Source organism: Antrostomus carolinensis, unplaced genomic scaffold, assembly GCF_000700745.2.
Source record: "Antrostomus carolinensis isolate BGI_N321 unplaced genomic scaffold, ASM70074v2 scaffold11386, whole genome shotgun sequence".
In the NCBI taxonomy this organism is placed as follows: Eukaryota; Metazoa; Chordata; class Aves; order Caprimulgiformes; family Caprimulgidae; genus Antrostomus; species Antrostomus carolinensis.
In genome coordinates, this window is record NW_010323967.1 from 46711 (window position 1) to 62165 (window position 15455).

The 15455-nt window shown below is 37.7% G+C and overlaps 1 protein-coding gene across 1 annotated transcript in view; it reads left to right on the plus strand.

Annotated features, from left to right (window-relative positions):
- Positions 1–14193, plus strand: part of DENND5A (DENN domain containing 5A) — a 45898-nt gene extending 31705 nt beyond the window's left edge. The window contains exons 13-22 of the mRNA XM_010170769.1: positions 2548–2632; positions 3477–3605; positions 5942–6063; positions 8025–8170; positions 8738–8856; positions 10084–10265; positions 11079–11161; positions 12428–12551; positions 13127–13295; positions 14010–14193. Coding sequence (XP_010169071.1) covers positions 2548–2632; positions 3477–3605; positions 5942–6063; positions 8025–8170; positions 8738–8856; positions 10084–10265; positions 11079–11161; positions 12428–12551; positions 13127–13295; positions 14010–14193 — 1343 coding nt within the window. The remainder of the gene's footprint in view (positions 1–2547; positions 2633–3476; positions 3606–5941; positions 6064–8024; positions 8171–8737; positions 8857–10083; positions 10266–11078; positions 11162–12427; positions 12552–13126; positions 13296–14009) is intronic.
- The last annotated feature ends 1262 nt before the right edge of the window (positions 14194–15455 follow it).

Here is a 15455-nt window from a genome sequence, read left to right on the forward strand (position 1 = left end):
GGCTTTATAATATGACTGCTTTTTTGAAATGCAGAATTGCTAAATCTTTACTGAGATTTCAAGTTAATATAATAACTTAGGAAGATGATAAGTAATACTAATTAATTTTCTCTCTAAGGAATTCCAGTTAATATGCTGGAGAGCCCCTGTTCAATTACTGCTGCCTTTCTGTGGCTTTGCAAGCTTTTGATTTATCATACAGAATATTTTAGGATGAATCCAAGAATCTTTTTAGTTTGTCAGGAAAATATTTCCTCACATTTTACTTTAAGCCACCAGAGGTTTAAGAAAGCAACATAAAAAGCAAGGTGCACCTTTTAGCATCATTTGGTCTAAATACTGCATCCCAAATTTTTAACTTGTAAGTTGATTTTATAATGTGTAGAGTTGGAGTATCCTTGCTGATAAGCTTTCATTGTCCTGCTTGTGTTTTGGGTTCTCTTCTTACTTGTGTTTGTGATTATCCATGTCCTTTGCTTGATGAAATTGAGGGAAATCTTTTGGAAAAATTTTGATCTGAAAATTGACAGCACGCACCTATAGCCCTGAATTACCCTGAGGGAACAAGACTTGGTCTAGGTATGAGGTGATTTACTCAGGCTTGTCATTTCACTGCTGGCAAAGAAGGGAGGGAAAGACACATATTACAGGTTACAGCCTCAGACTTAGAACTCTACTTGCACATAGTATTTTACAAGCCTTTAAATGTTTTCTTTTCATGTTAATGAACTATGAGAAATTAAGTTCAATTGACTTTTTCCTATTACCAGAATCATTAGATCTCAGTAGTTTGACTCTTGCTTTTCTTTCTCAACCTCTTCACAGCTCCCAAGCACCTCCAACTTGTGTCTCATTTTTGTTTTTTTAGTGCTGACTTTATAGGGAGAAACATATTTAAAACAAGTTTTTGTTATGACTGATACTTTCAGTGATGATTTAAATGTGGGGTTTTTTTGGCTGGTTTGGGTTTTTTATTCAGCTGATAGTGATTGCTTTAATTTTTTTTTTTTTTTTTTTTTTTTTTAAATTTTTAGGAGTATCTGCTTTGTGGTCTCATCTGTTACACTACCTAGAAAACAGACAGAGGAAAACTACATCAGGCAGCTTCAGTACCTCGGGTAAGATTGGCTTCCACTGGAAGAAGATGATAAAAAAAAAATAGGAGTAAGAGCTACCTGCAGATTTGTACCATGCAGAGGTTGTTTCTTTGGAAATATCCTTCACTCCATATAAACTGAATCAAGTATTCTATCCACTACAGAATTAATATGGACCTAGTGTATTGTCTCAACATATTTTGTGAAAAATAAACTTGTTGGAATTGAGCCCACTTGTTTGGGTCTGTTATCTGACTCCTGCAGTAGTCAGATACCAGAAATATCTGATTTTTCAATTATAGGCTTTAAAATGGATTGCTCCGATATACCATCATCCATATGATGCACAGTCACTGCAAGACTACCAAAGAATATTATATTATGGATGGGAGTGGAAAACAAGTATAAGCATATAAGATTCTGCTGTACATCCTGATGTTTTACACTAAAAAAATTTCTTGAAAAACAACTGAACAGTAGGCTTATTGTTTAAAAGAAAAAGACATTTAAAAAAATACAAAAAACAGTGAAGAAACATTTTAGTTTTTGTTATATCAAATATTGCAGTAAAAGTAATACTACACATAAGATGCACTGATAATATATTTCTAAGGTTATTAATGTAATTTTTAAACACTTTATTGTGTCAGATGGGGGCATAGGTTATAACTTTGGAGAGGACAATGGGTTTGAGGGAGGTGGTGGTTGCCTTTTTTTTTTTTCTTCTCTTTTTCAAGATGCTGTTGGCAGAGCTGAGCATTGCTAACATGTACAAGGTCTTGTAAGCAATCAAAAACGGAGATTTGGAAAGTATTAAGGTCTCCTGAATGTCCTTTGCTCCATAGTGTTTTTGCATATCAGACTCAAGTCACAATCAATTTTATGCTTTCTAGCTTGGGATTGAGGGCAGGGACTGTATTTAATATACAACTTGATTCTAGAGTGGATTTAAAAGATAAGAGTAAATAATATTGCTTGAAAAAAACCCCAATGTGCTATTTTTAAAACTAGTGGTGTTACAGGAGTGTGCAAAGTGATAGATTAGTTAAGCATATGATGTGTGGTGTACTGAGTAAGACATGTTGAACACTGTTTTCTGGTGTCAACAGTGTCAGTCAGTTTTACTACATAGAAAGAAAATATAGTAGTCCTTAGAAAATAATACTTGATTAGTATATGTCTAAAGCCATTTGATGTCATACCAATTTTGTCTGAATCTAAGCTCATTAATGTGTTAATGCTCAGTGTGCTGATCTGCATAACCGTTTGTGTAGCGTACTAGATTTTCATGTCATTTGAAGTGAAATTATGCCACAATATCTTCACAAAGCAGTGAGTCACCAATGATGCAAGAGTGCAAGTTGGTGTTAATTCACCTTCTTTTTTATATTGATTTTAAAATCCTTAGATATATTTCTGTTAACAAGAAATTCTGTTTTTCTGAATCTAGGAATACTTCTTGATTCAGAAAGGAGAAAGTCTGATACCAGTCCAGCCATGTCACCTCTTAGAATCTCTCTCATCCAGGATATGAGGTGAGTTTAAACTACTAAAACCAACACAGAAAACCTGTGAGATTTGCATATTTGTTTCTGTGTAGAATGTGTACCACACAGAGAAGTCTGTGTTTCATATATCAGGATCGGGCTGTGGGGAAGGAACCTACTGAACTGTTTTAAAGTATATAGTGCAACCTTTTCATTGACCTTTACAAAAGCGTTACTGAGCGGATTTTGTATTGTCACAGCTCCTAGCTTATAGAAATAGCCTGCATGGTTTTCATCTTTTTGTAAGTATTCTGTATTTTATTTCCACCGAGGTGTGGGTGTAGCCTATGTCTTTTCAGCACATCAAGAAACAATAAGCAGAACTTCTAAATTAATTTTGAAAGGTTTTTTTTCCTCCTTTTTTACTACCAACATCTAATTTTTTTCAGTGGAGAGAAGTTAATTGATGATTTTCAAGGGACGTGCTTGTCCTTTCAGAATACATCATTTGTGTCTTGTATGCAAGAAAAGCTACTACTGAGCATGCAAAGACAGTATTTAATTTTCCAAAGCACTCAGCCATAAATATTGCAGTGATAAGGTCCAGAATGATTCTTAAATCATGTGAGGCAACGGGCCTGGTTTAGAATTTTGTAAATAGGGCACTGCATTGCAGATATTTCCTTTTCAGACTCATTCTTTTTCAGATAGATATGCAAGGAATTTAGATACTGCTGAATATTAAGGTGGCCATGCCTCTTTTTCATGTAGTTCACCTGATATTTTGCATTCTTGGCAAAATTCCTTCTTCAGCCTAGCTTGGTTCAAAAGAACTGTCACACTTTGACTGGGCAGTGTCCTTAATTTTTTGTTTGTTTGTTTGTTTTTTCAGGCATATCCAGAACATCAGTGAGATCAAAACAGATGTTGGCAAGGCCAGAGCCTGGGTTCGTCTCTCTATGGAAAAGAAGTTGCTCTCTAGGCATCTAAAACAGCTGCTGTCAGATCATGAACTCACAAAGTAAGATGGTTTATCTGGGGCAAAGCTTTTAAAAATTAAACCTGTTTACTTATTTGACTTCAAAAATCCATAAGTGCCTATTCTTCCATCTGCTTATCAGTGTGCAAAAGGAATAGAACAAACTAGCCTTCCAGGTGTGTTTCTGTACCTGTGTGTGAGCTGTGTGGGAATTATGATTCAGTGCTGGGGTTCTTCAGATACAGAATCAGTTCTGTCAGTGTAGACTGTCTGCAACTTTGAGGTGAAATCTTAAAAAAAAATACTAGGGATTAAATGAAACGGGGCATAAGTCCAAATGCCACTACTTTGCTGAGCCAAGCTTTTTATCTTGGCCCCCTTTCTGTACCTGTGGGATATTTTTTTTTTCCTTTAATTGTTTGTGTGCTTTCACAATGCATGATGAAATGCAGCTTAGGTCCTAGTGTGCAGTTCTGTCATGATATGAAGGGTGTAAAGGCACATCCACGTGTGCTTCTATGGTTCTTGTTAGTGTGACTCAAAGTGGCTGTTCGTTAGCTTCTCATTTGGGTCTCCAAATCGGAGACATTGTAACTCCCTTCAGTGCCATGTAAAATAATGTAGATAGAATCAGCTTCTAGTGTGGTTTGAGAGTAGTGGTGTACATACAGTACCTTGAAGATGACTAGGAAGGCTGTGATGATCAGTTCTTGCGTCTCATTTTGGGGCAATAAGCTCAAGATTACATCTGATAATCTCTTGAAATCTTCCATCTAAATCTTTTTGAGCATGATTGTCTGCATCTGTAGATAAAACTGACAGTGTTTCATCTTTGTCCTCTCCTACACAGTAAAGTTTTTAAATTTATAGCCTGCTTAAAGAACATGAGGTGAATTACTTTTGTAATAGTAAAATATCTGCTATTATGATCCATTTTTTATTTTATTGCCTCCCCTAAACACTACAAAATATGTGATTTTCAGTTCCTTGTATACGAAGTAATAAAAAAAATTATGAAAGGACCCAACCATTGAGACCCATAACGCTGTCTAAAGAGTAATTGTACTATAGGAAGAAAATGAGAAAAGTATATCAAGTGGGGGGGGGATGTGAGTGAAAACTGAACACCTGAACCTAGAGAGTTCCAAATACTGCTGGCTTAAACTAAAAGGAGAAATGCTCAGTGCAAGGACCTACTTACTCGCTGATGTCCAGAGCACTTGTACATTATATTATCTTTGTAAACATAATTTTTTTTTTTTTAAATAGTTGCACAAATCACAGTACAGGCCATATTTAATACTGATTGTTTCAGGACATCTTTATGTATCTTTATAATTTTTGAATATTCCTCTGGTGTCAGTTGGATTTTGATGCATCTTGGCATGCTCTTCCTTTATGATTATTCACCAACACTGATAATTTTTATTGAGTGCATAATTAACAAAAATAGTGGTGATAGTTACATACAGGTGAGTAAATTTGGAAGTGTTTTCCCATCAAAATTTGCACTTTAAAAGGCTGAGGTTGTAAATTATTTTTGAGATTTCTCAGTTGCATGTCTTGCAGTGTTAGATTCTCTAATGTGTTTGAGTAATTTCAGTAAGTGTGTAAGATTGTTTCCATTTACAGTGCATTTCTCTGCATAGGCATTAGTGTCACCACTAGTGAGAGAAGGCTCCTCAGCTGCATCTTTTGATATTTCCACTTAAAAGAAGTTGTAGTTCTCTGTGGAGCTGCAGTCCTAGCAGAGTTTGCAACCCAGTAATAGTGAACAGTGGGACTTCAGATTTTGGTTATATCAGGTGTGTACTGTCAGCACTGAAGCTATTCCCTAGCTTAATGTGCGGGTTGTTGCAGGCCCTGGGTTATCGCCTATGACCTAATACAAGGAGATAGCCCCAGTGTTTGCCCTAGCATCCCTTGAAAACAGCCTTCTAACCATCTTGTGTCATGTGCTAGAGGACTCTCCCATGGCACCATCTGCTCAGAAGTAACTTAGGAGGACTCTGCTTCATTTCTGTCATTTTACGTGGCCAAAAGAAGTCAGAGAATTTTTTCCGAGAAAGTACAAAAGTCTTTTTTTCCATCTTTTTGGGGTGTTTTTGGGTGGAAGAAGACCCTTAAACCACCCCAAACCTTGCTTTTGAGGAGTGGAAAATAGTGTGAAGTATTGGAGTGATGCACGTGGGAGACATCAGACTTGTGGAATATTGACATATCTTGGCACATTAAATACTGTTGGCTCTACCAGTATCACTTGTCATTTGTAATTGCTTGTGTATTCTTCATAGTTTACCTTATAAATATGCCTAATAGACAACATTTCACTGAAAGCATCTTGTTACTATGACAGATTATTTGTTTTGCTTTGTCAGAAAACTCTACAAGCGTTATGCATTCCTCCGCTGTGATGATGAGAAAGAACAATTCTTATATCATCTCCTGTCATTCAATGCTGTTGATTACTTTTGCTTTACCAATGTTTTCACAACAATCTGTAAGTATTTGCTTCCCTGGAATTCTGATTTGGTTGAGCTTTTATCCAAAACTCTCAACATCTCTGGGCACCATGCCTTAATGTGATTGTTCTGCTTTCTTTCTGGTATCCATGTGCATATGCTGTATCACTATTTCTGAGATCCTCTCTGGTGGGCAGCAGTGTCTGTCTCTGTGTCACTAAAGGCTTTGTTTCTAACTTAAAGCTGCAGCTTTAATCCTTTTAGCTGGGGGAGAGTTCTCAACAGAAAATTTTGTGGTGGGCTTGTTTGCATCATACTGAACAAGAACAGTATGGATTGTTCATTATTAAGGTAAGAATATTACCATACCAAATGTTAGGAATTAAAAAGGGAAAAAAACGAACAAAAAACAACTTTTGCCTTTTCATGCAGAGCCTACTTTGCTGCATGCCTTTTTCTGAGTTTGGGATAACAATGAAATGCCCATTGAGGGGCAGCATCAGAACTCTGCAACACATTGCAATACTTCTCTTGTCTTTTTTTTTTCTTTTCTTTTCTATTTTTTTTTTTTTAAAAAGATGTTCTAGAGAAACTTTTAACCTGTTGTTGCTGATGCTTAAATGTGTTACAGAGTTCTCATGCATTTTTATACCTGCTGCTGTAGGACCTCACTAGTAAGGCAGAATTAGGAAAGACTTCCGCAAGGCTTATAAAATTGGGGGTGAAGGTGTGTGAAAGGACCCATCTGGCCCCATGGTAGGAGCTGCCCTTGATGGTATGTTATGATCCACATTTGTGTGTATGAAAGACAAGGCAAGCATACGTCTAAGCAAAATAGTTTTTGGTCTTGTGGGCAAGTTCTGAACAATACTAAAATCTGGTCTGCTGGATGCAGTTAAATTGTCACTTACTTTAAGAGTATCAGCACAGAAAATGAAAAGGGAAACATTTTAATTCATTCTTAAATGCTATGAGCATTAAGCTTTTAAGAAAATCCAACCTCCAAGTGCTTTCTTGAGGGCACTGACAACTGAGGAGACATTGAGGGAGAAATGTATTGAACGGCTCAGTGGAAAAGCCCTGGCTGTAATCCATTTATGCACTGTAAAAGAAGGGCAGATCACCAAGACACACACTGACCATTCAGATAATTGGATTTTGTTATAAAAGTTTGGTTAATAGAGGGCTGTGCATGAGGTGCTAGGCAATTGAAGAGCACATGCATTTCCTCAGGAGCACATGCCTCCTGAATCAGAGAAAGGGCTGTAACTCAGGTGATGCTATGTTGAATTAGTCACTGGTAAACCAGGGGACCAGAAAGTGTTTGAGCATGTGTGTGGTGGCAGTTAGAGGGGAAAAACAAGTTTTGTTCTTTTTAAAATCAATAAATCTTACAGTTAGCATAACTAAGAGCAACATTGTACAGAGAAACTTGCAGCATTATAATGTATTTTCACTGAATTTGTTCAGCCACAGTAGCAAGCAAGCCCTGCAAACAGAGGCTTTGGTTAGCAACTGAATGGGGATTGATGTCCGCTGTGTAGTATGTGTACATGCACAGGGACAGCAGACAGGAGGTGAGCATTGAGTTGCGTGCTGAGCTACAGTGTAGTCCTGGAGACATGAATAATCTGTCTTTACTTCCTTGTCTCTAATCTGGGGACAAGTAACCATCTTTGTGACATGTTTTGAGGCTGGTAAATGAAAAATTATTATACCCGTATGAAGGCGTTATTCCATCCATATTTCTTTTTTCATTTGACAGTGTTTTGCTGTTAGCTCTGCTTTGTAATGACTACTATGTGTACACTTCCTGATCATCAGTCAGTGCTTAGTGTGCAAGTGTTAGCATGAGTAAATAGCAGCTCTGATGTTGTTTTAACATTTCATGGTACTGCAGTATTATTTTGTGTCTTATCTTCTCCTTCTCTCCTCATTAAAGAGGTTACATAATTATCCTTCTTCATTTTTGAAGTGTTATTTCTTCTTGTGTTTGCAGTGATACCATACCATATATTGATTGTTCCTAGCAAGAAACTTGGTGGCTCGATGTTTACAGCCAATCCTTGGATCTGTATCTCGGGAGAACTGGGTGAAACCGGAGTCCTGCAGGTTCCTAGGAATATATTAGAAATGACTTTTGAGGTTCGTATTGCTTAATAGAAAAAATGCTTTGGATGTTCTGATTGTTCAGTTTTAAGTTCTCCCCTTGCTGTACCATCTTGTCATACATTTAATATCTGTTGTGTGTGATTAGTCACAAATACTTCCTGTGCCTGTACATAGCAAATTTGATCTATATTTAATAACATGCAGAGCAAAATGACTGACAAATCCTTGGTGCAAGGATGGACAAGACTGTCTTTTTATTACAGCTTTGTTCTGTAGTGGTGGGAGGTGTCATATCCTTTTCTATTGGAAACAAAGAAGTTATTTTGATCTTATTTTTGTGTGTATGCATGCATTGGGTAAAATTTAATTGAAAAATCTAGTTTACCTGATGTTCTCTCTACTGATAAAATAGGATTTAACAAAACAAAGCAAACAAAGAAAAACAAATAAAGCAACCTACGCCTAAAAAGCCCAGAATCAAACATGCAGTCAGAAAGAGAACCACGTTTCTGATTCCCTGTCTGAGCATGTTCTCTCGTAGTTTACTTCTCCAACATGCTGCTCTCTTTCAGTCTTACAAACTCTTTGTTTAATTTGCAGTGCCAGAACCTGGGAAAACTGACCACGGTGCAAATAGGACATGATAATTCAGGGCTGTATGCCAAGTGGCTGGTGGAATACGTTATGGTCAGAAATGAAATAACAGGGCATACTTACAAGTAAGTATCATCCTGACGTTTCATGTTGGGTAAGTAGAGTTTCTGTAGGGAGCTGGCACAGTAGGTCTTGTTTGATTAGGAAGGTCTTATCTCCTGGGACTCTGTCTACAATTGCTGCTACCTGAAGGCATAGAAAGGTCATTTGGCTTCTGGCATTAAACAAGTTGTGATTCTTGCAAAATTAAACAGAGTTTTCAGTTTGCAGATGCTCACATCTAGCCTCAAAACATTGATGGAGAAGATGAGTTGACTGTTGCACATTTTAAAAATAACCTGCCTTGAGCCCAAGGAAGAAGTAGCAAGTTAGAGTTTGTTGCTCACCAAATAGGGGTGGTATTTTATATTAAGGCTAAGTGTGTTACAGGGGTGTTACAGAGAGACCTTTGGACACAAGCTGGACTGCAAGGGCTTAGGAGTGTCAGGAACCTGTATTTGCGTAATGAAAGTAAAGGAACAGGATTTGCAGTAAGAATTAAATTTGTTTGTGTTAGGTACAGCATAGTTTGATGCCCTGTCCTTTATTCAGAGAAACTGTCAGGATCATGTTGATGACAAATTGGCATGTAAGTCCACTCAGTTCTCTATGCCAGTTTCTATGTAATTGAATGAAGAGGCAAGATTCTATTTTTGGATGCTGTTCAGTTTTCTGATTAAGCTGATTAAATGGACATCAACATTAGTTCATAGAAAGTGATAATGAGCAAGTGAGCAAACGCGCTTTCTAGTGTCTCATTTAATATCCCAATTTCAATAGATGAATTGGTGTTATGGCATTTAAATATATGTTTTGGTATTTTATTTTTTTGTGGCTGGCCTGCTATGTAACATATTCACTGAAGCACAGGTGTATTTCAACACCCATCTACAGTGTGTAGTGGGTTTTTCCCCTTCTACCTCTTTTTCCTCTGCAGCCCTGACATAATGTGCTACACAACACACAAGACAAAATCTGCCACTGCTTTGCAGATCATCTAGTGCAACATTTAGCACGAACTTGGAACTGAATAGCCGTTTTACGTTTGCTCCCTCTGCTGGCAAAAGCCAAAACCAAGACTTTGGTTTTGTTTGTTGCTAGATGAATAATAACTATAACTATATAACTATATATCTTTCTAATAACTATACTAGCAGAAATTTGAGTTTTATGCAACTGCAGGTGAAAGTCTTTGGAATGGAATTAAGTCTGGGTTGAAGGAATTGATCCAAATACCTCCTTTATGTTTGTAGGTTTCCCTGTGGAAGGTGGCTTGGAAAAGGAATGGATGATGGCAGTTTAGAGAGGATCTTGGTGGGAGAGTTGCTGACTTCCCACACTGAGGCTGATGAGCGGCAGTGCCGAACTCCTCCTTTGCAGCAGTCACCAAGTATGATCAGAAGATTTGTCACTATATCGCCAAACAATAAGCCAAGTGAGTGGCAGAAGGTGTCTTGTCCTGTACTGTTCTGCATCATTGCCTGAGGAGAGCTGCTTGCAAACAGAGCTGTAGGTTTTCTTGTATTTTAGAACTGCAGCTTGGAGAGGACCCATGAAACTCACTTAACCCAAACCCCTGCTCAAAGTCCAGCTCACTTCTGAGTTATGGTCCTGAGCAATCTGTTCTATCTCCTCAAGTTTTGAAAGTCTCTAAGGATGTAAGGAAGATGTCTCTGGACTCATGGTCCAGTGCTTAGCTGCCCTAGTGGTGTTTTCTGTATTCTTGCCCTTCATCTGTGGAATGAATGCTATGGAAGCCTGATAGTGGTTTCTATTCCTGGACTTTAGTTTTCTGTTGTTATCACTGTTCTGGAGTTGTCCTGTTCCTGAAGTATCATGTGATTACTTTGCTCCCAACCATGCTTGGATTTACAGTGAAACTATCACAGGCAGTATTTCAAGGATGCCCAGATTTGGTGGTCCTAATCAGAGCCCATCTTCTTTTCTTAGGTTTGGATACTGCTCTGAAAATACATGTAATATGTAAAAAGCCTTTCCAGCTGTTATGTTTAAATATTGCAGTGTTAACTTTGATATAAAACCAAACTATCTCCATTTCTACCTCCTCCGCAGTAAATAAAAGTAGAATTGTATTTCTATTACCCACAGACCAGCAACTTTTCACTAACAGTATAGGTTATACTGCTTCATGCTCGTCTTCTTTTTTTGTAGTATGCCTTATCCCTCGTGCACAGCTACAATTTCTAAAGCTGGTACAGGTTACTGGATATATTTTTCTATTTTGCAGAGTTAAATACTGGTCAGATACAGGAAGCTATTGGTGAAGCTGTCAATGGTATTGTGAAGCATTTCCACAAACCAGAGAAGGAGGTGAGGAGTTGTGTTGTGTGTGTAGTGGCACTCCTGTCTTAAAACTCTTATTAGTAAGCATTGTAGAATATATAATAGAAATAACTAAACTGAATGAACAGCTATCTGTTTGAAAATTCCTTAAGTGGAGCAAAAATGTGATGCTGAGACTACGCTGTTGAAATAGTACATCCTCAAGTACCTTACTTTTGCTGTGAATTGGAGTGTTCTGTTAATTTAAATGTTAATATTCTGTTATTGGAAATTGTGTTATTAGTCAAAATCTGCTGAGGATTCTATCTGTACCACTGTCAAGAGTGTTGCCTCCTGTTTAGTTTGTTCTGGATTAACTGATATTTTACATCTACATGTAAAATGAGTACTGGGTAGGGGGTTTTTATGCCTGTTTTGCATTATCTTTGCTACTTAAAACATGAAAACCAGTGGGCTGCTTTAAACACAACCAAACACCCCCCTGCAAGCGAAGCAGAAGTACTCTCAGACTGGTACACTTCTAGGTTGTACATGTAATAATCTTAACAGCTGCAGTAGTTATTTCCTGATACAAACTGCTTCTGTCAAAGCATCAAAATCCAGCCCTTGTGAGCAGGAGTGTAGAGCATTGCTGGCTGCTGTATGTATATCTCTTGAAAGTCATTAATTTTTTACGAACAGGTCCTCCCATTCCTTCTGCACCTATCTTTTGCGTGTTCAGTACAGCATGGCAAATGCCTATACAGTACAATTCTGGTTTATGATCACATTTACACAATAATTTCAAGTGGTCATGCACTGGTTTTTCAAAATAGAATTTACCATCATGTTCTAAAGAAGAATTTGGGTTTTTTCTGAGGTTTAAAAATTGCATTAAATGTTATTTTTCTTGATACGCAAACAGTCTGAGGCACCTGCTACAATGGACCTGTGACCTTTATTACTTAGTAAAAGACGAAAATATTTTCTTAGTTTTCTGTACAGTGATTATTATTATAGGTAAAACATGCTCATGATCTTTATTACGGCCTTTTTGTGGCTTCATTTGATGGCGATGAGGCCCTGAGACTACTTTCTTCAGCCTTGTTCCTAGAGAGGTCAACAAATTTTTGAATGCTCAGGACTTTAGACCCGAGCCATCCTGTCTGGAGCCACTGTTGGACAGTAGACTGTAACTTTGGACATCTATTTATTTAAAAACTGGTTCTAGTAACAAATGCATGAGACACTTTTGTGCCCCAGCCTTCCAAACTGAGGTAATAAGTGTATGTGCTTTCTGTGTGTGCTTGGCAGAGAGGCAGTCTGACGCTGTTGCTGTGTGGAGAGAGTGGACTTGTTTCAGCTCTTGAGCAAGTGTTTCAGCATGGATTTAAATCACCGAGACTCTTCAAAAACGTCTTTATTTGGGACTTTTTAGGTAAGTGGGAGGAAGACTTACCAGAGCCTGCGTGTGTCTTTGAAATATATCCATCTTTGTGCCTTATCATTGCCACTGTGTTTCAGCTGGTGTGAACAGCATACTTGTCGGAGACATCACAGCGACATCTCCTTATATCATCATTTTACTGTAGCATCTCAAAATTCCATAGAACCTCTTTAGCACTGCTCACAGGGAAGGAAGTGGAATCCCAGTTTTAAACATGGGGAACACACGAATCAAATGTGAAAGAAACAATGCCTAGATGTAATCATTCAGGGAATTCAAGGACGAGCTTTGAATCTAGGCCTTTCAACTTCAGCTGTCCCCTCCGTGACACAGACAACCATGCTGATTTGCCAGTGGTCCAATACGGACCTGAGATAGCCTTATGGGTTTGTAAGCATGCTTGTGGGGAAAGCACTATACAGAGGTGACATTAAATTTAATCATCTAAATTTGAAGGTCGTTGTGCCTATTTATTTTATTCCAAGCACAGGAGAATGATATTTCAGATATTTTAGGGCTGTTGTATGCACTGGTGAAAATTCATTATCTCCCATAATTCTTTTAAGAAAAAGCACAAACATACTATGAGACCCTTGAGCAGAATGAAATGGTTCCAGAAGAGAACTGGCAGACAAGGGCCAGGAATTTCTGTCGCTTTATCACTGCTATCAACAACACCCCTAGAAACATTGGGAAGGATGGCAAGTTTCAGATGCTGGTGTGTCTTGGAGCCAGGTATTGATAAAAATTATTTACTATTATTATGATTTATATTTTAATAAAATGAAAAGGATGTTGCGTGTTAGTAAGATAAAGTCACACAACTGCTGGGTTGTGCAATTTGACTATTATATATTCAGTTCTTTGATGTAACTAAAGAAGGATGAAGTGAACCGTGCCCTGACTGAGTTCTTAGGCACATGGAGTGTGGGAAATCTGAGATACAAAACTGAGTATCCCAAAGAGCTGAGCAACTGAATCAACAGAGAAAGGCTGGTGTGAATAGCCTCCCTCTCATGTACAGCTAGCAAGGCTGGAAGATCAAAATGGAAAACCATCCATTAGTGAGGCTGCTCCAGTTAATGGCTGGGTGAATTCCCCACCCTCCACCTACTCCTTGTAGGAGATGGGTAGGAAGGAAGCTGGGATCATCTAGAAAACTCTTGACACAAAGGCAGTGGAGCTGACTAGTGTCTTTGGGCCTGCTTGGGACTTCCAGGCCTCCTGAGAACTGTATCTTTTGATGTGAGGGGTGGAAAACCTAGAAACCTGTCTCTCACAGATGCTCCCTACTTAAACAAGTTCACAGACAGGAACTCCCCCTTTCCCACCTTATAAAAATAAGCAGAGAAGATGGTAGGTCTGTTTAGAAGGCAAAGAATAAAAATGTCAGTGAAGATGGGAAATTAACTTTGCTTTATTTTTATTTCCAAATGGCCACTTTGTCAGAGACCACCTTTTGCATCACTGGATCGCCCTGCTCGCAGACTGCCCGATCACAGCACAGATGTATGAAGACACAGCACTGATTAAGGATCACACTCTTGTGAATTCTTTGATTCGAGTGTTGCAGACCTTGCAGGAGTTCAACATTACGCTGGAGGCATCTCTTGTCAAAGGAATCGATATTTGACCTCTTGTCCCACAGGAAAAACTATCTTTAAAAAAAAAAAAAAGCAACAAGGAGTGAATCTCGTTAGTATGCAAAAGTTCTGTCTGCCAGTACGTTGTATCGTGAACTTGTTCATGGCCCTAGAATGCAACTTTGACTTTTCTTGAAGGAAACTCCAAAAATAGTACAGGCAAATGGATGGAAGCTGTAAACTCAATGTAAAAAAGAGGATTTTGGTATAAATCTATTTTAGAGTTTATTTGCTGATTTGCTTTTTACACACTTTCATGTGAAAGAGATAGAGATGTGTATTGTGCAGCTTATTTTAAAGCTGCAGTATTTCCTTGCCATAGAAAATGTGCAGTGAGCCTTTCAGCATTCTGTGAACTTGCCTTCAGATATGCTGTATGTCATTGACCCCAATGTATACACTCCATTTCTGCTGAGAAGGTCATTCTATAGTTTTTAAACTAATATTTTATATATTAACATTATTACCAATGTTTGATTTTTAACGTATCGGGTCATGTTCTGCTACAAGGGAACTACAAATCTGGTGTGTGCTTTTTTTTAATAGCTCCAAAGCACTGATTTGTCAACAAATCTTTTTTTTTTCCTTTATTTTTGTTGTCAGTATTATTTTCAATGAAATCCAGGAGACTGAACCGTGAAATGTGCAGAGATCAAAGTAATATTTTTCATATTGGTACGTGATTGCACAAAAGAAATTAAACGTGTTTTTTAACATAATTTTTATTTATTTAACCTATCGTGTTTTCTAAATTGTCTAAAAAAAAATCATCTATGATACAATGTCTATATTATGTTGCAATTCAGAATTTACAGTGCAGCCCACTTAAATGAAAAACCTGGAATAATTGTTCATAACACAAAAATGTTTTCACGTGAACCAGCCTTTTGAAGTTTGGTATATGGTTGCTGCTGGTAATTCTCTTAACTGCTAATAAAGAGGGACGTGAGTTCTTCAAATGCCAGATGACTAAATAAATATGTTTATGCACCCACAAATAATAATGGTATGTCTTACTAACAAATATAAGAATTTCTTAATTTTTCTGAAAAGACTGTGAGTAGTAAGGTCTCTTTCCTTTGCTCCTGTGGTCACAGTCTACTTCATTTGGGATGCTTTTGTTTTTAGCAGAGGAAGCTTTAGTCCATTTCTGCAAAAAAACAAAAACATTTTAAAAGCTTAATTTATTAGAATTCTGGAACATATCATATGCCTAAAGGCATCTATGTTCGTTTGAATCCTCTGCTAAAAA